Genomic DNA, 24,044 nt, shown 5'->3' on the forward strand with positions numbered 1-24,044 from the left:
GAAATCATAACGAGTTTCAAATTAAAGGATCTGTATCACAGCCGGGATTATTAGTCAGGTGATTGAAAAGGTATTAAATAAAACATGAAGACATCTTAAAGACAAAAGAATGGTTAGCTTTTATTGCTAGATACCCCATTAATAAATGGGGGATGTTACAGAGTCAGGGAATTGCTCCATCTTACAATATTCAGATTGAAATTTTGGCTTTATTTGTGGATTACATAAACAGCATACATCCTTGGCACAAGCAACTAATTTAGACACATTTTCTTTACAAGACTAATTAGAATAAATGAGAAGATGGTGGAGTTGGAAACGGGGTTTGGTTCGACCAAATCTTGGAGGATTTCCATTAAAGCACTTTTTGTTACTAAATTTTGAAAATCCTTTCAATACGAATGGGGTTTTCATACCCTTTTAAAAACACATCTGACAGCAATCTGATTCAGTAAGTTCATGTTTGATAGAAAAATTCGCTGGAGCCCTCCACTGCCCACAGATGTTTTATTTTGCACCTATCATTGTCTTGCTTGTTCCAATTTGAAGAACATTCTGCTTTTGAAGTTATTTTAATTTGTACAGGCCTCGAGCTGGAAACTAGTTTGACTACCATAGTACTCCACATTAGCAAGTTCTACTCTTGCAACTGTTAGTCATTGTTTTTCAGTTATCCAGGGTCAATAAGGTATGTACTAGATAAATATTGACGAGTTAATCACCTGGAATCTAGGACAAAAGATGATTATAGCTCAATGGATCTCAAATGTGTACACACACACATTAACAGTTGAGTGCTGATAGCATGCTACCACACTTACAGCACTTGACTATTCAAAGAAATTCTTCACCCACCAATGAAGTGCTCACTTTCTTGTTTGTGACTTATGTATGTTGATATAAATATACATAATTGAATGGCAATGGGACAAGAATTATGTAGCTACCTATCAATATTGCTCTACCTCTGCAAAATCATTAAATATAATTATGTTTGATGATACACTACTTATTGATAAGTGGTTCTATGTATAGTTAATTACGAAACCAGTGGAACATTGATTAAAAGATTACTCGAGCCATTTCAGTAGGGTGACATTATTTAATTTTTATTAGAAAAAGGTAGGCAGTGGCTTCAAAATTTCAGGTTAATTGCCTCCAACAGTCTCATGAAGACAACTAAGAGGGAACTTTGAAGTCACTGTCAACATTTTTCTTGCAAAACTAAAATAAACACACCTGAGATTATTCTTGAAAGAGAGAGAAAATATAATGAAAGTGCTAGTTAGGTTCTCACTGTCATCTTTGGAACACTAGTTGCATGTGTTGCAGTTTTCACTCTTGCCTGTGTGGCTGAACACCACTACACAGCAGCAGAGAAAGAAATGATAGATCACAGAACAATAGGGACAATGGTCACTCAAAAACACATTTCCCAAAAGTATATAAATGCACACACACACCCTTGTATTGGTTCCTGTCATTGGACTGTAGCCATATTAAGGTAATGGCTTTCATAGGTTTTAATCAATAATATTGACCCTGATACTTATTACACTTGAATAATTACGATTGATTATTGTTTGAAAAAGCTAAATCAAGGTTTTGACATGAAGGGACATAACTCAAAACACCACAAACCATATTTGTTCATTATTGTCTGCTTCCATGTTAGCATGGGTCAGACAAGTAAATAATTAAGGTATTGTTTTACAGCCAGATGATGCCCCACTTTTTTTGTTTGAGGGATTTTGTATTCTACACACCTTCAAAGGCAGGAAGCAAGCAAAGTTCAAACAATTTTCAACTAAGTGAGCACATGTGTGGGCTTCTTTCTAGTTTCTGACTACCAAATCAACTGAGAAGACTTTAGCCTGTCCACACTGGCACAAATGTGTGTCTTGACTGAATGAAATCCAGGACATTGAGCTGAGGGAAGCCATTGATACAATATATACCATCCAACAGCTGTTACCATGACAACAACATTAGAGCTAAGAAAATTATCAAAGCCAGCTCGGTAGGCAATGTTGTTCAGCCTTAAGTCAACTCTCAGCAGAAGTGCTCCAGCTATGGCCAACCTGACTAAATATATATATATATATCTAACACATGGTAGACCCAATCCATTATTTGGCAATAAGAAGGTATTCCGAACTACACTGTCAAGCATTCCTTTTTTTCATTTCTATTGACAGGATGTAATTTGGTTGCTATTTCTAATGGGCTAGGCAACCATCAAAAGGATCCCACTTTGTTCCCAGAGATGATATTGTAAACATTGCTTGCATGTCTGTTTAGATTGTGTGTGTAAAGCTACAAATAACAAAATATTAGGTAAAAAAAAAAAAAACCTTTTGGAGAGAAAAAGTGAAAGGCTGCCCTTTTGGCAGCCTCCAAACGTTTCTATCCAATGAGTTTTCTAAACCCAATATTTATGTGCTGTTATTTGTAGCTTCATTTATTTTGAGTTCCACCATCAAAGGCAAATATTATATATATATATTCTAATAAGAACTTATTTCGACCCTGAAGAACTAACCCATTCAAGCATAGCAAACAGATCAACCCACCCCATCACTGGGTCCATTGCTATCAGCACTTTAACCTGCCCTCCCCTCACTCTCCTCCTAAAATTTCTCTTCCCCTTCCCCAAGTGTTGCTTCCTTTGGTATTCCCCCACCCACCTACATTCTCTTACAATGTTCTCTCTTGTCTATAAGCTACAAGGCAACCAGGGCTGGTGTCATGAAAAAATGTATTCAGGACACTATAAAATGGTTCATTCTAGGAAGGGTCTCCAACCCTAGAAACCTTGTCAAAGCAAACATAGGAGCAACAAGTGGTCCTTGGATACGTTAGAACTTGTTAAACTGTCCAATCCATGCCAGCATGGAAAGTGGACGTGAAATGATCTTATATATATATATATAAAGGTAGGCATGTATGTAATGATAATGCATCTTATCAAGTTTGTTCATGTTTTACATCTGTGAGTTATACATGAACACAGTTATAGGTAATCATTTTTATATATATTATATATATACACACACAGACGTATGTATGTATACACATGCATGTGTGAGCTACAGATAAAAAAGTTATGGAGTAAACACACGTCTAAAGCCCTGTTCTTTCTACTATTTGCATGTAAAAGTTGCTTGTATGTCTGTCTAGATTGAGTGTCATACAAAAAGTTAGCCATTTGTAGTTCTGTGCACTAACACAGATTTATATTTAAAAAAAAAAACAACTTACAACTGAACTGAAACAATAAAGTGTGAGGTGGGTGGGGATGCTGTAACACCTGACCAAAGTAACTGATAGGATGGAATAAATGTAATGAAATAACATGGTGGTGACAGTTTCAGTTTTGTATTTTTTGCCATTTGGGGGAATCAGAGAAACTGCTGCTGCTTCCCTTTTCAAGAAGAGGCTCCAGCAAAAGAGTAGGCTCCAGGAAGAAACTTCTCCTCAAAACAGAAACCAAATTACACTTTCCCTCTCAATGCTTCCAAGTACAAGCTGATATCAGCAACAGACAAAATGGTTATTAGTGGTTCTGAGATGGTAATTCTATGGGAGAGGAGAGTGGGGGGAAATGATAAAACCTGGAGTATAAAGTCGCTTACTTTGATGCGGTGCTTTCATCTGTTCCAGCTTGCTACATCCCTGGGGAAACCCAATCAGACAGGCCGGATACAGTAGAACAGACCATAAGAGTGCCAATTGGATGCAATTTCATTTTTAAAATGTATAAATTTTTTAAGGAAGCAATGAGACACCATAAAAGTGAAAAAAAAAATCCCAAATAATAGAAAAAAACAAGTCAAACTCCTATTGTTTTAGTTTGTCAATAAGGAGCTGTTTCCTATATAACATATATATATATAGATAGATAGATGTATGTATGTATATACATTGTATGAATGTATGTATGAGAGGAGTTACATTTTGATAGAATACATAAATATACTGCACTGCTATACAAATGATCTGGTAGCAGTTATAATGCGATGGTTGATGTTACAGGTTGACTGTTTGAATTGTAAGATTGACATTAAGACAAGAGAATCTGCTGCACAACATTTTAAGTTGACTCACAAAAAATACCGTCCCCACACTTCTATATTTCAGTTTGTGTTGATACAGCTCAATGATTTCAATCAAAAATGATTATTTGTTTGCATATTACAGGGCTGACAGCCAATACTTTTTGTTGTTTTAAATTAAAAGGTTCAAATTTCCTCCACTTTATCGCCTCCATGTTTGCATATTTTACAAGTGTTGTTTTTCATTTCTTCTCAACAAAATCAACTCCTGATACAACTGGGTAATTTCATTCACCACATCAAATTAGGTAACATATCCATACACAAAGTGTAAAATAAAAACTGCTTTACAAAACAGCAAAAACGTCCACTGCTGACATCTGGCTGTCGATCAATTCACATTTTCACCGGCATCTTGAAATAAAACTGTAAGATAGCCATCACATTACAACTAGGATTGAAAAATATATTTAATAATTGGCTGCACTAATTCACGTTTCTAGGTGATGCTTACTTCCATAACTTGAATTTTTAACCAAATTTCAATGATGTTATGTAGCTGCGACCGACTGGTTTGGCAACTTGCAGCAGACAGCACAACCCTGTTGAGAGTGTTACAGTTGTCATGTTGATCTATTGAGGTTGTATTGAATTATTGAAAATGTATTGATCAGTTCGGTTGAAATAAGGAAACTTTCCACCAAATATAGACACTTGAAAATATTTAGTGAGAAAGGAGGGGAAATGGTTGACTGTGGGAACATTTGTGTGTGTGAGAGAGAGAGAGAGAGAGAGATGAAGAAGGCCTTGTGATACAACCTAGAAATTGTAGTGAAATGACTGTTTGAAAAATCAGGTGAACCTGTCATCAAACCTGCAGCTGACATGAGATACTGTTGTGATTTAAAAGAAAATGTAAGAGTTTTAGAAGACAACTGTTTGAGTAGATCTGTCGTAGACTGAGGTGGAAAGGGAATTTCATAAACTACAGGTGTGAATGAATGTCCGTTCTCATGTGATTTTTGTGGGTTGAAAGTAAAGCTGAATATCTAGGTCAACTCTTTTTGTCGTACAGATGGGATAGGATTAGGGGGTTTAGGCCACGTAGGGCTCCATCCTGAAGACACTGGGAAACCCCTGGGCCAACTGTAACTATTGTCCCAGTGGGATGACATTTGATGGATGTAAGAGGATGACATCTGCATTGGTGTGTTGGAGGTTAAGTGGGATTGAGTCTGCTGATGGGACCCGCTGGATCGCGGAGAAAGGGATGATGATGGATGGCTATTGGGGTCCCTGTGGTGCTTGTCTGCATTATTAGAAGAGGCAGATTGATTTGTAGAGTTGGTGTTGCTGCTGCTGCCTCGATTATGAGATGAATGGGAGTTAGACTTGGAGTTGAGGCTTGAGGCAGGTGGAGTATCAGAGTCATGTTGAGTCAAGGATGTGGTAGAGTATGTCTTATCTCCTGTTGTGTTGCTGCCGCCGCCACCACCACCACCGCCACCGCCGCCACCTGCCCCAGCACCAGGTGAAACAGAAGACCCAGATGGTGGCTGAATGGTACTGGAGGAAGTACCATCATAGCTGTAGAGCTTTTCATTATTATTACTATTGCCAACAGAAGAGACATGAGATCGTTCATGGCTCTTCAAATCTGCTTGGTGAGAGAAAGACTTCCTACAAATGGTGCAGTGGAATATGTTCGATGATGACCCTGTTGTGCGGGACACCATTCCGGGAGTGTTCTCTGACATTGAGACTGGTGGAACCACTACTTCTCCAACGTGGGTCTTCTCATGATTCAGCAATGTAGTTTGGTGTGTGAACGATTTCTGACATATCGAACACGTGAATGGCTTCTCGCCCGTGTGTGTTCGTTCGTGATTCTTCAGTGTGGTTTGATGTGCAAATGTCTTCAAGCAGGTTGTACAATGATAAGGTTTCTCCCCTGTGTGAACACGTTCGTGATTCAACAGAGATGTTTGATGGGCAAATGATTTCATGCAAATCGAACATTTGTAAGCCTTTTCAGTTGAATGGCATTGCTCATGGTTTTTCAAGGTGGTTTGATGGGTGAAACTTTTCTCACACTGGGTACATTTGTACAAACGTTCCCCCGTGTGGATGCGTTCATGAATTGTCAGTGTTGTCTGATGGGAAAAAATTTTGTCACAAACTGAACACTTATAAGGTTTTTCTCCAGTGTGTACCCGCTGATGGTTGATAAGAGTGGTTTGGTGAGCGAACGTCTTCAGACATGTTGGGCAATGATAGGTTTTCTCCCCGGTGTGAATACGTTGATGGTTGATCAGCGTGGTCTGGTGAGCGAACGCTTTCATACATATCGAACACTTGAACGGTTTCTCTCCAGTATGTGTTCTCGCATGGTTTATAAGCGTAGTCTGATGAGCAAAATTTTTATTGCAGATCGAACACCGATATGGTTTTTCACCTGTATGAATACGCTGGTGGTTGACCAGTGTAGTCTGGTGAGCAAACGTCTTGCTGCAGATTGAACAGTTGTATGGTTTCGCACCAGTATGAACTCGTTCATGGTTTTGTAGAATGGTCTGATGGCTGAAAGACCTTTCACACATAGAACACTTGAAAGGTTTCTCCCCAGTGTGAACGCGTTCATGTATCCGCAAGTAATCTCGCTGGCTGAATGCCTTTGTACAATATTCACAACTGAAGTGGGTCTGACTCAAACCTGCAGCCGATGCACGTTCGTGGTTCGTTAAATTAGCCATTCTTGAAAACCCCTTCCGACAAATATCACATCGATATGGTTTCTTATGGGCCAAACTATGCTGAATGGACATCTGTCTGTGATGATGATGCTGGTAGGAATTGTTCATGAAACTTATACTGTTGGTAATTCCTGTATTGGTTGATGATGTAATCCCTGTATTGGATGATGGCGTACTGGTAGGTGGGGTCTCTGTCTCGGGCTCCGAAGTTGGAGGGTAACTTTTACCCCCATTGAAATCAAAGGTTCCAAAAAACTGTTTCCCCATTGGGGTGTATACAGACTGTACGGAATACATGTTTAAGGTTTAGAAGAGTTATGTAGCAGCAGGTTTGGTTGAGGAGAGCAGAATTTTAGTGTTAGAACAAGAAGAACTGAAGAAAGCACCCTGCCAAGTCTAGCATCTGTTATCAACTGGTTCCACCCACTGAAAGTACTTTGATCGAAGGATTGCTTTGCTCCAGCATGGCTGTGGCTGCAGAGACTAAAAATAAACTAAAGAACCAAACAGATGGATTTTACGATGTCAACACACACATTTTCAAACACATGTACACACACAGACACACACACACACACATACATATATTCCTTAATTACAGGTACATAGTTGACAGGTAATTAATTATCAAAAGATTTCATCAACTCTTTGACATTTTGATTTCAGGAGATTCTCTGTCAATTGACACTGTGTTTGGTGGTGGTGGTGGTGGTGGTGGTGGTGGGATTGAAGGGGTATCTCTGGGATGTCAACACTGTCACATTGGTAGAAGAGTTTATTCAAAGATCCCCTATCGACATACAGAGCAACTTCTGCAGGGGTTTGTTAGATGCTCGGTTTAATCCTGTGAATTACATCTGGGAACCATCTGACAGGAATCTGTTAGCAACAGAGAGGAAACCTGGAAGAAGAAAAAACCCCAGAAAATGAATGAATTATTAGAAATTAATGCAGATAATTTAATGAAGACATTTTTCATTGTTAAAGTAACAAAACAAAAAAAAGAAAAATTAAAAGAGGCTAATCTTAAATATTTGTTAAGACCTGATTCTTATAGTCCAAAGTGGATTAAAGAATGGTCAACTATTTGATGGAAGTGTAATGTTTGACAGACATGGGACTGCATGGAAAGTTTCCTTGCCTCTAAAAGGCTTAACTGCATCATTGTTCCTTTTTAACTGAAATTTTCATAATTATCATTAACCCTTTAGCATTTAGTCCAGCCAGATCCAGTCCAAATAGTCTACCAGTTTTATATTCAAATTGGATAAATCTGATTAAGTATTTTTTGCCGAGAGTGTGAACAATTAATCATTTTGCCTGGCATGCTCATGATTCCAATAGTTCACTGCCATAAATAATAATAATAATAATAAATGCCCTGATGCAGTGCCAGGCAGTGGCTCTCATGGCTTCTCTTCTTAACTGATTGGAAGTGTTATCATGTACATTGTTTTGTCTTAGTATAAAAGATGGGCTATAGCAAATATTCTGCTTAATATCACAGATTTGCTTGTCAGGTGTTTGACCTTAAACAGTTGAGCATGTCCCTTGGTGACTGACAATATGTGCATCATAGCCATGTGTTGAGAGGAATTCTTTGGGGTTTGAATAATTCACCTCTGGAAACATGGGTGTTTCATTCAATACCCATAAACATATTTTTTAATGTTATACTTTTATTTTTTGGTTGGGATATTGTGCTTCCCTTCCCTTTTATGTGAACTGTCAAATGTAGCCCCAACACTCTGTACTGTCTTAAAACTGAAACCCCTGCCCTGTGGAGTTCAATTGTTGAATGAATGAGAATAACATTAATGTCACTCCATGAAGAATATAGTTTGAACATTGGAGGATTATTGCATTAGATGCTTCTATCTATGGCATAACTGGCACTCCATCAGTTACAATAACAAGAGTTCCAGTTGATCCGATCAACAGAATAGCTTGCTTGTGAAATGAATGTGCAAGTGGCTGAGCGTTCCACAGACACACATGCCCTTGACGTAGTTCTCTGGGAGATTCAGCACAACACAGAATGTGACATGGCTGGCCTTTTGAATTATAGGTACAACTCATTTTTGTCAACTGAGTGAACTGGGGCAACGTGAAATAAAGTGTCTTGCTCAAGGACTCAATGTGTGTCTGGATATCAAACTCACAACCTTACATTTGTAAGCTGAATACCCTAACCATTAAGCTAAATGCCTTTACTAATGGTAGAGACATCACAGACAAACAGCTATAAGTATGTTAACATCATGGCTTGATGCATCCACTAACCACGGAATTAGTCTTAATCCTTTAGCATTTAAACAGGCCATATTTGGTCCCAAATATTCTACCAGTTTTATGTTCAAACCAACTTGATCTGGCCTCTCGCACCTACCCTAACATGTCATTCTAAAAATAAACAATCATGTCATTAAAATCTCAAAACAACAAGATAATTGAAAGCAATGTAAATAAATAAGCATAACATTTGATAGAATAATCTGAATGTTAAAGGGTTCAACTACAGCAAATAAGGTGTTGCTGCTTAGCTCTGACCCTATCCTGTTTCAGCCGAACCATGATTAAATATTCCAAGCATGACCGTCCCATCATCTTTAGGGTTAATATACCTAGCATTATAGCCATACCATCCCCCAGTCAAGTAAGACACTAACGCCTGTAGTATTTGACAAGTTACAACATTCATGGATTTACAGTGGGCCCCTAGTATGTGTCCAGCCAGGAGTACATTATCTGATGCCCTACCATGTTTAGACCGGTAGAATATGATTTGAGGGAGATTCAGTTGATATTTCTAGCAAGAAGAGCGACCTTTTAAAAGCTTCCTTCTTATAAGATGTTTACGAAAGGTCAACATTATTGATGAAACCTGCAAGATATAAGATTTTGGTTTGGAAGAACCTGTAAGGGCCCTGAATATGCCTTCCTCTGCCAACCACCCAGAATACACCAACAAAACATCAGCATCTGATTCAACTTTCTGTCCCACCAAAAGCTCAAGTTTAAGAAAAGAGAAGGGTGTGGTTGGGGGGGGGGGGTAGACAAAGATTTCCAGAAGAGACTTGAATGATTGGTTGAGAGTTTCTAATCAATAGATAAAATTTAATGATCTTGTGTTTTCATCAGTTTTCCATTTCAGAAAGGAATATATTGTTGTTTATCTCAAGATCAACTCTGATCCAGCCATTCGCTGATCAAAGAGCTTCCAGCTGTGATCATCCTGCATTTCTTCAGATATAGTCTATTTAGGTTGTGGGTTACGATTTTCTTCACTACTTCAGGGAGTGACAGACAACCCTGCCTGACACGAGTTCTAGGCTCAGCCGGCTCCGGCTGACAGTACCCGGCATGGGCCCCTATCGAGGGTTACGGAAAGGAGACAACCTTCAAAGAAATCCAGAGTGGAGCCCCGTAGGCGGTTTAGTGTTCGACTCGACACTCTTCCGGCATCTCCTGCAACCAAGCTGGTGTCAAATGTAGTGCTCTGCACTCCTTTGGACTACGTCAGCAAGGTCAAGAGAGGAATCCTGACGACTGGGCTACCCAGGATTTTCTTACATCTACCCCAGGCCTGCGCAAAACTTGAGAGGACACTTCAGTGCTGCTGTAAAAAGTGGCAGATGCGCAACTCCATTGTGAATAAGATTAAAGAAACAACTGGGCAACATACTACATAAACAATCTTTTGTACCAATCAATCACTCTCGCTCTCTTTAGCTTCAACTAATGACAATCAGCTGTGTAAACTACTTGATGTCGATGCACAGAAGGTAACCAGTTGTTGATTAAAAAGCCACTCAAATCCTCCACCCTTGACATCATTTCTACAGCCATTTTTCAATGCCTTCATGTTTTGTTTTTCCTAATGGCTTAGTTAGAGCAAAGTCCATGACCTATTTCAAGGAGAAAGTCATCATCAGGTGGAGGATGCTCTGAAAGTATTGTTTCTAGAATACGAATAGGATGGAGAAAGTTCAGAGAGTTATTACCTCTGTTGGCAACAAAGGGACTCTTTCTCAGAGTGAAGGGTAGATTGTATGATGCTTGTGTACGAATGGTAGTAAGACATGGGCTCTGAATGCAGAAGACAGGCGTAGACTGGAGAGAAATGAAGGAAGTATGCTCCATTGGATGTGCATGTACAACAAAGTGCAAACGTATTAAAAGACAAGTTACACATAAGAGGAATCAAATGCAGTATGCAAGAGAGACGACTACATTGGTTTGGATATGTGTATGAATGAAGACAGTTGTATAAAGAAGTACCAATCACCGAAAGTGAATGGTACCCGTGGAAGAGGGAGACCCAGGAAGACATGGGATGAAGTGGTAAGAACCGATCTCAGGAATGTTGGGCCTCACAGAGGAAATGACAATGGACTGAGATGTCTGGTGATATGAGGTTCTTGAGAAGACCTACCCACGTCAGCAAAACTGAGTTCTAGAAGTGCTGTGTGTCCCACCCACACGTAATAACAAAACTTTTCACACACCCTACCCCAACAAACCAAACTACATCTCTTCTCTTCCTCACATCTCTTCTTTCATGCATTATGCTTACCTCTCACTCCCCAATCCTGTCCTCATGGCCCTGTTCCCTGTTTCATTGCTATCTCTTCTTTTACTCAACTATCCCATTTATATTCTGATCCCCACCCCTAATGGGTATGCCTGGCACTCTGCTACCATCTCTCTCCTGCTCTCTTGCTATTTCCAACTCTCTCTCTCTTTCTCCTGCCCTTCCCTCAGGCTGGGTAACCATGTATCTCCTCTACAGCAGCACACCTGTTTCTGTCCTCATTCTTGATCACTCTCTCTCTGACAAGGTAATTATGTACTTCCTCTACAGCACGACACCTGTTTCTGTCTCTCTGCCTCACTATAACCTTTCATCAACTGACACAAGATCACCTCCTCCTCCAATGTCCCCTCCCCTTTCAAAGGATCTTTGTCTTGCAAATTATTTGGTAACCTTGCCAGTGCTAATGCCACATAAAAAGCATCCAGCAGTAAAAACCTTGCCAAAACTGACCTCGTTTGTGCTGGTGCCATGTAACAAGCACTCAGTCCATTGTTGTGTAGTTGGTTTTAGGAAGAGCATCCAGCTGTAAAAAACCTGCCAAAACAAACACAGAAGACTGGTGCAGGCTGGTGTCAAACCGTCCAACCCATGCCAGCATCGAAGGCGGATGTTAAACAATGATGATTCATATATTTTTCAATGTTTATTTTTCCATGCTTGCGTGGGTCAGATGAAATTTGTCCAGGCATATCTTCTATGGCTACATGCTCATTCTGTAACCAATCCTCACCAGTTTCTAAGCTAATATTTCCCATGGTCAGACGTGTTTTTCACAGAAGACTTAGAACAAACATCATTGCTTGTAAGATAGTGATATTTGCTTACACCCACCACACAATATCAAGACAAAGGTACCCATGCACACACACACACACACACACACATATGGGATTCTTTCAGTTTCTGTCTACCAAATTCACTCACAAGGTTTTGATTGGCCCAGGGTTATAGTAGAAGACACTTGCCTAAGGTGCCACACATGGGACTGAACCTAAGACCAGTTTAGAAGCAAGCTTCTTGACCACACAGTTACATCTATGTATATATAAAATCGTTTTAATGTCCACTTTTCCATGCTTGCATGGGTCAGACAGAATCGGCTGAGGCAGATTTTCTATGGTTTGATATCCTTTCGGTTACCAATCCTTACCTGTTCCCAAATACAAGATATTTCCCATGGCCAGATAAATGTTTCACAGAAAACTGGAAATGAGCAGCCTTGCTTATATGATGATGATGCTTGCTTACAACCACCATGTAATGTCCAGGCATGGGTGCACACATACACATAATGTGCCTCTACCAAATCCACTCAAGTCTTTTGTTAGTCCATGGCTATAGGAGAAAACACTTGCCCCAGCACCCCTACAGTTCAAAGAGAAGTTGAGTGCTCAAAGAAAGAATAAAGAGACAGTGGGTGAAGTGTAAATTGCTGTTGACATATGCAACAGTTACAGCAAGCCAACTATATTGGATTCATACCCCACCACAGATACAGTCTGTGTCAATTTATGGATCAAACGCCCCAGTCCATCTTGCCGTGACTATCAACTGTGGGGCCTCCATCCTACAGAATATAGTCACAGATAAAACTTACTGCCACAAGCAGGAGGAGCATTGTTTTTTGACAAGTGTTTGGCTCACTTGAAGTGCAGGTTTTGGCTCCTACTGTGATTGTTACATGAAATGTGTGAGTGCCCAGGGTCCTACAATACTCACCACCTTCCAGATACTGAAGCGTGCACAAATAAAGGAAACCTTTTTGGGATAATCAACCTGCAAGAAATATCAGCTAAATTCTATTCTTTCAGATTATACATTACTGTCTTGCAAAATAAATAAATAAAATAAAAAGAACCCATTTAGTTCTGGATGTAGACACAGTGAGGCCCTCAATTATATAAAACTTGAAGGTCTCTTGTCAAAATAACTGACAACAGAAGGTCCCTCAAATATTGAAAACATGTCTTATAATTACTTTGCTGTCCTTGTGGAGGGTGAAGCCACTAAACAGGAGTTTGTCTATGCTTAAATCCACAATGGACAGTGTAGACATAGATGTGCTGAGGACGGGATGATCAAGGCTGGAATGCCTTCGATCATAAATCTGTTTGATAAAGACCGACTTAGGCCTAGACTGGGGTCTGCTCTGCTGTAAGCATTTCATTTGGAGAATATCTTCTTCCTTCTCCTCATGCACCACTCTCGGAGGTTCTGTCTGGAAGGGGCATGGGCATAGCCTCTGCCCACGACTATAAGACAAAAAAAGTGGACGAGCCAATGACGAAGCCTCTACGTGGTCACTCAATCTTTTAGAAATAGCAGCTAATCTCTCTCAAACCACACCCTACAGTCGTATAAGAGTATATATTGTTGTGCTTGGCATGTACTATTGAAGGAAAGGCGATATCTCTGTGATAGGAATGGTCTGTCTGTATCTATCGGAGCGGACCTCAACCACAACCCAAAGCCGTTGATCGCTAAAAGTTCCTGACAAATAAACACCACCTTCGTATATGTGGGTAAAACACAGCTTTTGTTATTTGTAATGAGCTCATTACACACAAGCAACAAACGGTCGCGTGAAAAGCTGTCTAATTAATATAATTAATAAAATCTAGGAAAATCTCAAACAAAAAACAACATCAACTTGCACCGTTGGGGAAAATAATGAAAAATATGAGTGATTAAAAAAATAAAAGAATTATCCTCCAGTGATTCTACAACTGCAACTCCCCCAGAATCTGTTCCATTTAAACCAAATTCAACGAAACGAGTTATTCTTTTCAACTGAATTCTGTAGGAAACATCAAGCGAAAACAAAATGTTTTCTTCCTGTGTAATTGTCCAGTAGAAATGTTTTTAAAGGGCGAACTATACTAATAAGGTTTCCACGCATTCACAGACAGATAGACAGACATATAAGACAGATAGACAGACAAGCAGGCAGACACACATGTACTCATCATGGGAACCTCTTCTCGTCGGTGTATTGTGCAAGTAGGTCTGTTCTCTCCTATAGGCCTTAATTTGCTGTAGTTAATAAACGTCACAGAGGCGACTATAGACACGTAAGGAGTAGAAGGAGTACACTTCAACAGTAGTAGTTCATTTTAAATATCACCAAACTCAGTTATTATTACAAAGAAGCACACATCTCTCAGCCATAATAGAATCGTCAATTATGTGTGTGTGTGTGTATATATATATACATACACATATATATGTATACACATATATGCAGTAATGAAGTATATAGCCAAAGTGCAATAGTAGCGGCCAGACAAACCGATCGCTAGATGTATTAAAACTTAGTAATATGTGAGGGGTAAATACACAGACAAGCATATATACACATACATACACACATATTTATGTCAGTGAATGTGGATGTACGGAAGTGTTCGGATAATAATAGGGCAAGCATAGAGGTTCAGCGGGTATATAGAGGAGGAGGTGTACAGAGGAAGATAAAACAGACCTAGTGGGATATATGAGTGTGAGTCGCAGGGGAAATTGGTGTTAATTGTTTCATACGATTATTTTAAACCATAACCTTCCAACTTACCTGGGTCTGTGATCAAAATTAAAGCTGTGTAATCGGCACTTACTACATAAACAGAGGAAATGAAGGTGTTTGTGGTAGGGTGGTTAGTAATGGAAGAAGAAGGAGGAGAGAGAGAGATACGGAAACAGGCACCTGGTTAGGTCTGTTTGAGGCTCCTATTTACAATCTAAGAAATTGGGCAAGTTTTTCACATCATCCATGCCCAATAAAACTGCAGAATTCAGCAGGAAGACATTAGTCCAACTGGCCAATGATTCAATTAAATAATGGTATACAGTGGTTATAAATTGTGAAGAGTAAGATGCAAAAACATATATATATATAACAAACATATACACACACAAAGCTCTCCTCCCAAGTATTTCTCTCTCTCTCTCTATTCCAGCTGGCCATAGTATTAATCTATAAGAAATACTTACATTCTCTTCAAAGTTTGCTGGGGGGGGGTTTTCTCGCCAGTGTTCAGCTTTTAGGTACCGTTCACTTCTTTGTGTTTGTGTTAATATTGTCGTAAAGCTGAGAGTTAGGCGAGCGAAAGCCCTCTTAGACTAAGGACCCCTCTCTTACAGTTTACCATATTATGAAGAAAAAACAACAAAAACCAAGAGAGAGAGAGAGGGAGGGGGTCAGCCAAGGGAAGTAACCGCGATGGAGAGAGAAGGAGACGGTAAGGAAGAAGAAGAAGACTTGACAGGTTTTTCTCATTTCCCTGACGGAAGTTACTACGTCACACGCACCTCCAGTTTTAGACTTCGCTACAATCATTACAAATGGTTTAATTTACCTCTTATCAAAACAAATGACTTTCATCATGTCAACTTCATTCTTTCAGATATTTATTTAATCCCCTCTCCTTTTTTTAAATAATTGTTTTGAATTCCGAAATATAATCATTCTATATAGGGAGTTAAGATGGGGAAAAAAAAAAAAAAAAAGGAAGTAGAATAAAAAAAAAAACCAATAAAAACTGCAGTAAAATATGTGGAGGACGGGTTGTGTTTTATATGTTAGTGGCTGCTACTACAATAATTAGTAGTGCCATGTTTTTTATGACGTTCAGAAATACATCTTGCTCGAGATATAATTACTTGTGTCAAGAATTTATCTCATCTCATTCGGAGAAATACACAATAGAACCATATTAAAAATGAATTTATTCATATATATATATATATATATATATATATATATATATATATTACATATATAATATATAATGTTAAAGCATTGAATAAAGAAATGGTTTCTATTAATACGTTAGCATTTGGTTTAATATACAAAACGCCAGTAATTCGATAACGTGTTTTTTTTTACCGTTATATAGAAAGTGGGGGTGGGGGTAGCATAAAAAAATCGGTGTTATTTTTATCTACCATCTTTCACCTTATTTCTCGATACCAATTTATTATATTTATTTATAACTATAGAAATTCGAATATAAAATGGCAACTGATGTGATATGGGTGTCAATTAAAGTTTGGGAGGGGCCGAAATTTGGTCACTGTGTGCTGGAGCCAAATTATTTCTTTGAATAGTTTCGTACCCCTTCCTACACTCCAGTTACCTGTTAATTTCCTCCTTTTGCTTCCTCTATTCTAAGTTTTGGGTTTAATTTTGCACCTTTTCTAAAAACAAATGGGAACAACTATTTAACGATCACATTCAATAGATATGAATACACAATGTTCAGATTCTTTGCAATGCTCGCTTTAATTTTGGAAATGTCATAGGTCAAGCAAAAGAATAACAATACAATAGTTTAATTCATATACTGTTGCTATGAGGAACTGGAAAAAGAAAACGCAGACGAACGTTTAATCATTAAAGCTTCTTCTAGAGATAAATTAACTGTGAGAAAGTTTGTGATTCAATCATATAGCAAGCTTTCCGACATTTGTAGGTAGGGAATTGCTTTCCACCGTTGTCAAGAAACTAGAAGCGCTTAAGTGCCGAAATACAACTATGTCACATGGCTCATTTTCCGAGAAAATTTAGGCCATACTCTCTCTTTCTTTCTTTCTCTCTGTCTTCCCTCTCTTTTTCCTTCCTCCTTCCCATGTTTCTCTGTCTTTTTCTCGCTCTTTCTCCATTTCCTCTCTTTCTCCTTTCCTCCATCTCAGGTCTCTCTCTCTCTTTCTCTCTCCAATTAAAATAATGTTAGCCTGCTAGAAGCATTGATTTCATTTACTGATAAATACAGTTATTGAAATAAAATATATCTGCTATTAAAATACCCACCTAATATTGCAGCAAAGCTACATTCTTCATACTAATTTGACAATTCTCTTTATGTTTGGCCTTTAGAATGAAGAAAAAAGTCTTGATTTTTTTTTCTTTCATTACAGTAATAGACGTTATAAACGAAATCATTTCTGAAATGAAAATATCCATCAAGCAACTAATACTGCCAAAAAAAAAACATGGCAAATTTCTAAAAATAAGATATTTAATCAATTGTATGGCTTTTTTTAAAAAAAGAAATATATTTTGAAATAAGACAAGAAATGTATTTAGAAAGAGTTTGTTGACTTACACATGACTACAAACTGGCTATATATATAATTGTATATATATATATATATATATATATATATATATATACATACACATATATAGGGTGTGTATATGTGAATATATTTCTATGCTGTTTGGGGCGACTGAAGATGCTAATTGGTAAACCATACATAGATCTGAAAATAGAATGGTAACTGAATTGTCGTATAGTTAGAAGTTCTGAGTGAAAAAAAAAATGATTTCAATGGAATAAATTCTGTAATGAGATCGACTTTGCATCTATTAATTTCTCTTCAAACAAGTTCTTACATTTTAATTAGATCTCTCTCTAAATTCCATTTCCGAATCTCTACTTTTAATGTTAACTACTCATGCCAACCTAAGTTAGTTAGCAAGCTATTTAATCACTACAATCTCCTCGCTCACCCCTACACACAGTTTCATATGATATTGGTCTGCTCTGAATTAGGCTGAAAATTTAATGATGCATGCTAATAAAATATTTTTGTAGGTGGGGGGGGGGAGAGGAAGTGACATATATCTACAGATCTCATTTTTATTATTTTCATTCAATTGTATTCATTTCTTAAAAGAACTGTGGGGGAAAGGCATGCGTGCCACAACTTTGCCATTCGGTTGCCATAAAAATCTCAGGCTTCGTGCCAATATCAGAAACCATTAATACTGTAGAAACATCTTTATTAAAAATAAAATCAATTTTTCTGACTCGTTCTCCCTCCTCTCATCAGATCATCTCGTTCCACACCCTCTTTTCTAAAACAGTTGATGTTTAATAAATAATTCACTTCTGACGATGGTGGTGGAGGTGCTGCCAATGCCGGTGGTTAGTGGCGGTGTCTGATTACCAGAAAACCAGAATTTGTTCAAAGAGGTCAGGCATTCTCTGGCTGACGACGGAGGTAATTCTCTTTATTGTACTATTTATACTTGCCTCCTTTTTACTTCCAGTCTTACCTTTGCTCCACGCCCATTCTTGCCTGCACACCAAACAGACATTATATATATATATATTATATATATGCATACAGACACACATATGTATGTGTGTGCGTGCGCGCGCGTGTAGTTGATAGGTAAGGAGGTGAGCTACGGCACAGGGGGAAGTTTCTGGACGGAATGTTGTAGGCTAACATTTTTTTTTTCTTTCTAACCAACAATGTTCCTGCAATGGGAGGTCGGCTGAAGCTAATTAAACTCTGTAGCGATGAAGTAGAGGGAAGTCTGGCAGGAGAAGGAGGAGGAGGAGAAAGAGGAAAGATAGGGGGAGGAAATGACGGAACACTTCTCCTCTTCCTTCTCCCTTTTCTTTTATGTTCCCTTTCCTTCTCCTTAGTTCTTCCACTTTGCCTTCTTTTATATCCTCATCCTTCCATCTCATTCTCATTCGCCTCCCCTTCCCCCTTCTCTGTTCCCATTTTCTCTCTCTCTCCTTTCTGTTCCCTATTCATCTTACATCTGTATTGTGTTTCCTAGCCTCTCCTCTCACCATTCCCCTTCGACTTTAATCTCTATTCATAACGTCTTTCTTTCAATCGTTTCTTTTTATCCTCTCCTCCTCCTCCCACCATTCAATCTACTCTGCCATCACCTCCATCTCCCTCCCTTCCTTCCCCCATACACAGCCACACTATCCTCTCACCTCCCCCCTCTATCTTCCTATCCTCTTTCTCTCTCGTCCCCCTCCTCATCCCCTCTATTATCTACACTTCTCCCCTCACCCCCCTGCTGTCACTATTTGATAAATTATCTGATCTTAGTAAGTACTTTTCTGCTTACTAGTCTCCCCTCCACCTCTCTCTCACTTCCTACTCCTCCTCTCCCTCTCTTTACTTTTGTCTTCTGGGGAAGGGAGGGAGGGAGAGAGAGAGAAAGATAAAAAGAAAGAAGAAAGAATAACAGGAGAAAGGGGGGAGGGTGAAAAAAAGCCATTATAACAAATTACAAACACTTGCTACAGTAGTCAGCGAGTTGTTTTATTTTTAGATAGAGATACCAGCTCAAAATATGGACTGTATGTCTTAAGATGACACATCTCCTTCCCATACGTTACTGGGGAGGTTCTTGTGACTTTAGTCCATGGATGGATGGATGAGAATAGAAAAATCAACACCACGTCGATAATGATGATGATGATGATACGATGACGACGATGTTACGGCAAGTGTAGACCGAATGCAGATGCTTCCATCAGTCGGAATTGATGAGGTAAGCCAGAGTTTGTGATGTCTCTTACCTCTCTCTCCGTAAGTCTTATGCCTATATGCAAGGGAGGGTGTCCTGGAAACGAACCTTATATCTATCGAATCGAATCCAAATATCATAAACTGGCGACGCTCTACTCCAACTTACTTTCCTCTCTATCAAAAGCTTTCCGCAAGCTAACTCCCCCCCTCCTCTCTTTTATATCTTTCTTTCTAAACTATGTCTCTCTCGTTCACTGTTCCCTAACCAGTTCTCTCGGTGTGTTTCCCCTCTACGCCTTATTTAGCTACAAACAACTAAATCATACTTGAGTGGAAAGAACTTATATAAATTGCTGCAAACTGACTAAAACAAAACATGTTTTGGTTAAAACTGAAAAGAAAAAAAAGAAGCTTCTCTCTTCCCCCCTCCCCCGTGCGCGCCTGTTCTCCACATACCTACCTACTTCGGTTCTCTGACATCTACTAATTTGACCATCTTCCACACACCAATAACTATACTGAGCGACATGTTACTTTTTTGATAAAAAAAAAAAAAAGAGACCATTCTCACAGGACAAACCATTCAACTTGGTGCTTTGAATTCTGACCTTTGCTTATATTAATTTTGCTTTATCACTATTTTGTCCTGATTGTCGACCAACAAGGGAACAGCCAGGAGATCGAGAGCGAAGCGGCGGTGGGGGGGGGGGCAGAGAAGAGAAGGAAAGGCTACCACCATCACCACCACTATCATCAATTAAGACACCATTAACACTCGATGCTGACTAACTAAACAGATTTCAGACACCATCCCTCACCATCACCCTACCGCTACATTGTTTTTTTTTTTCTAATATTTTTTTTCTTACCTCCAATGTTTCATCATCGTTTTCCGTACTAAGTTTATATATATATTATGGTGTATTTGACTGCTTCCATCAAGACTTGTAAACCGTGCTGGGCCTGGACATTTTCAGAGGAGGGGTGGGTAGGAGGGTTTGTATTGGAACTGACTAAACAGAGGGGGGTAGGGGAGAGAGACTATTGAACAGAGACTGGTGTGTGTGTGTGTGTGTTTTATTTGATTGGTAAGACGCATTTAAATGGAGTACAAAGCATCGCTGTAAAAAATATATGTAGGTATGTGTGTGTACATATATAAATATATGCATGTGTATATACACATATATATATGTGTGTATGCGTCTGTCTGTGTGTATATATGGGTAACAGGGGTATCACTTTTCGTCCCGTCAGCAGAACTTAAGTAGAAATTCAAGTAGAAGCAACCAAAAGTATTTCAGATACTGTATTGTATGGAAAATAAATTATGATACGGAGTGGTGGATTTTTTCCCCCCCTTCTTCTTCCTTTTATTCTCAGTTCAATCTGTGTCGTTTCCCGTCACCAGAAAATCTCATTACACACACCACACTCACTCACAGATCATTTGTTAAGGTTTTGTGGAAATGCGTTCTCGGCGGACATTAATTATATAATTAATAGAAATAAGTTGCACATAAAAACGAATATTGTTATAACGGAAAAAAGAGAGAATAATTTTGACTTTTATGAAGTTTGTACTGGAAACAGGTACAAGAGAGTTGTAAATTGTCATGATTTCCTTGCCATCTGTCCTGGCTTGCTTTAAATAACTCTGACCCAACTTATTCCTTTCCCATCGTCACATACGTTAAACAATCTGTTTTGACAATTATAGCCGACTGTAGATAGCTTTCAAGGAATAAGTAAATGTTTATCTGGAATTTCCGCTGACTTAATTAAATCAGCTTGACATGTAGTTTTGTTGATAGCGCAGTTTGAAGCTTCAGTTACCATGTGGTTAAGGTATGCTATAGTTTAGTGAAGCTAAAGAAATCTTACATATACCAACAATTAGTAAGTACCTTTGCAGAAGTTAGTGGAGCTGTGGGCTTACTACTTATGTTATGCAATTAGAGTTGCTGTATTCTGTCAGATTTTATCAAGAATAGATCGTGATATTTAGCAAATATTCAGTGTCCTTAAGAAATGTTGGTTAGAAGGAGATAGGTTAATCGTTAAGGGATTTTATGAAGGAGCTTATAACTTCTTTTGATTGAATATCTGGTACCATAGTGCAGTGTTTCAAGTCACAGACGATCTTTTCACTGAATGAAGCTCCGCAGTAACGTCTCAAGGCATGGACACACTGATCATTTATCCGGAGACCCCACGGTTTGCGACTATAGAAACCCGTGGGGTGCCCGGGGAACTACTGAGCTTATTTACGTATGTTGTAGGTTGTAATACTGTTAAGACATCCCCCAGAGATAGGGACGAGGTCAATTAATTCTGGGCTGGTTCCCTGTTCGGGACTGGCAGTCATAGGTAGTGTTTAGCTATAGATCATCCCCAATCGAGCAGATGATCTGTAATCAAAAGGATTCCATCCATGACCACCCTTTATCATCCGTTTTCATAAATTTTTGTTAACATTATACAGGACTACATTATATAATGTGTCCTTGTGCGATTTGAGGGAGATTCTGCGACTATTTCTTGGTGGGCGATCAAACATGATAGGCTCCCTCGTTAGTTCGTAGAGTTGTTTAGCCCTTATATCAGCCCTGATTGATCAGATTTTATGATTAAAGCCAATCCAACTGTGAGCACCGCGCCATTTTAGAGGAGCAGTACTGTATTAACCAATGTCTCCTTTCCTTATTTTAAGACAGTTGAATACGATTCCAGGGAGATTTGGTTGTTACTTCTAATAAGTCGAGTAGAAGCTAACTTCTGTATTTAATATTTTGTTGTTGTACACTGTAAATAACTCCTGGGATGTGAATTGAATAGAAGAACCGGCTATCTTTTTTGGTCCACGAATTGTATCCATCCATAGCAGTGGACTGGCGGGCGATATGGAATCGGATACCTCGTTGAATATCTCTTGGGGAAAATATCTGTTTTCGTCTGGTTTTGCATTGCCCGGATTCCAGTGGCTTATTACCTGAATATCTCAATGATGGGGTTTGATACTATTATGTGGAGTTGTTTTGTAGATTGAGGTTGTGTCGAGAGAGAGAGAGAGAGAGAGAGTAGTATTTGATGTTGCGTCTGTCGCTCTTATTGAATACACCTCGGTCAAGGCTGATCCATTCCATCCATGTGTTGTTGTTTTTTTTCAGACTGTACATATAAAACTACATTATCCAATATGTTATTTCTTTTCTAAAACGGGAGGATGTGATTTGAGGGCAATTCAGCTGTTATACGAGGCAAGTTAAACGCATATGTAGCGGCTTCTTCGTAGGTCTGCGAGTGGGTTAGGGTAGTGTTTGCCTATGGGTGTTGTGTGAGTTGGGACAGTGTTTATCAATGGATCAGGACAATACTTAATATCTGTAGACAACATCAAACATTGTATGGTTGCATCTGTTGAGTTCTCTCGGCTTTCAAACTGGAGATGATATAAGTGGTATGTTTTTCTTACTTTCAGTCAGCAGACTGCAACCATGCTGGAGCAGTACCACCAAGGTATCAACCCTGTACTTATTTCAACCTGGTATTTATATTAGCAGTTTTATTTACCAAATTGCTAAGTCCCCAATTTATTCACACAGTATTGCTTTCACAATGACAAATGTACATTCTCTCACCCCATCTCTCTCTCTTTAATATATATATATATATATATATATATATATATCAACAGGCTTCTCTGTAGTTTCCGACGACCAAATTCCAGTCCTAAGAATTGGTGAATCTGAGGCTACTGTAAAAGACACTTGTTTGAAGAAGTAGCTATTATTATTAAACGATGAACTAAATACCAGTGTCGGTGCAATCGACTAACCCCTTCTCACAAAATTTCAGGCCTTGTGCCTATAGTGGAAAGGATTATTATTATTATTGCACGCTTCTATTTCTGTGACCCCCACACTGAACCGTTCCCAATGTATTTTTGTGAACCCTTAGTAGTAAACAGAGAAAGCCTTATTGTTACTCAGGCGGTGAGCTGGTAGAATCGTCAGCACACCGGACAAAATGCTGAATGGTATTTCGTCCGTCCTTACGTTCTGAGTTGTTCAAATTCCGCCGAGGTCGACTTCATCTTTCATCCTTTCGCGGTCGATGAAATAACTACCAGTTGAGGAGTGGGGGGGGGGGTGTAATCGGCTATCCACCCACCCACCGACCCATCCCAAATTCCAGGCTTTGTGCTTATGGTAGAAAAGACTACTACTATATAATAGAAAGAGTTGTCCAGGTATATAAATACGTATTCCAGTGTATACAAACATACATTCACAAATATTTAGTTTGCTTCTAAGAAACCATTCTATTTAAAATTGTTTTTTAAAAAATGGC

General features: G+C 38.8%; 2 protein-coding genes across 2 annotated transcripts in view; one reads left to right on the top strand and one right to left on the bottom strand.

The window, feature by feature from the left end:
• Positions 1-95: 95 nt before the first annotated feature.
• On the bottom strand, positions 96-15,654 carry LOC106870086 (zinc finger protein 883). Its single transcript, XM_014916062.2, has 2 exons — positions 15,393-15,654; positions 96-7,709 (listed from the first exon to the last, which is right to left on the bottom strand). Exon 2 carries the CDS (start codon positions 7,103-7,105, stop codon positions 5,105-5,107), a length of 2,001 nt encoding a protein of 666 aa, XP_014771548.1. The 5' UTR covers positions 7,106-7,709; positions 15,393-15,654; the 3' UTR covers positions 96-5,104.
• A 3,711-nt stretch (positions 15,655-19,365) lies between these two features.
• The window catches only part of LOC106870050 (putative uncharacterized protein DDB_G0291608), a 12,583-nt gene continuing 7,904 nt past the window's right edge, over positions 19,366-24,044 (top strand). The window contains exon 1 of the mRNA XM_052972949.1: positions 19,366-19,713. The gene's annotated coding sequence lies outside the window, so the exon portion shown is untranslated. The remainder of the gene's footprint in view (positions 19,714-24,044) is intronic.

Source organism: Octopus bimaculoides, chromosome 14 (assembly GCF_001194135.2).
Source record: "Octopus bimaculoides isolate UCB-OBI-ISO-001 chromosome 14, ASM119413v2, whole genome shotgun sequence".
Taxonomy (NCBI): Eukaryota; Metazoa; Mollusca; class Cephalopoda; order Octopoda; family Octopodidae; genus Octopus; species Octopus bimaculoides.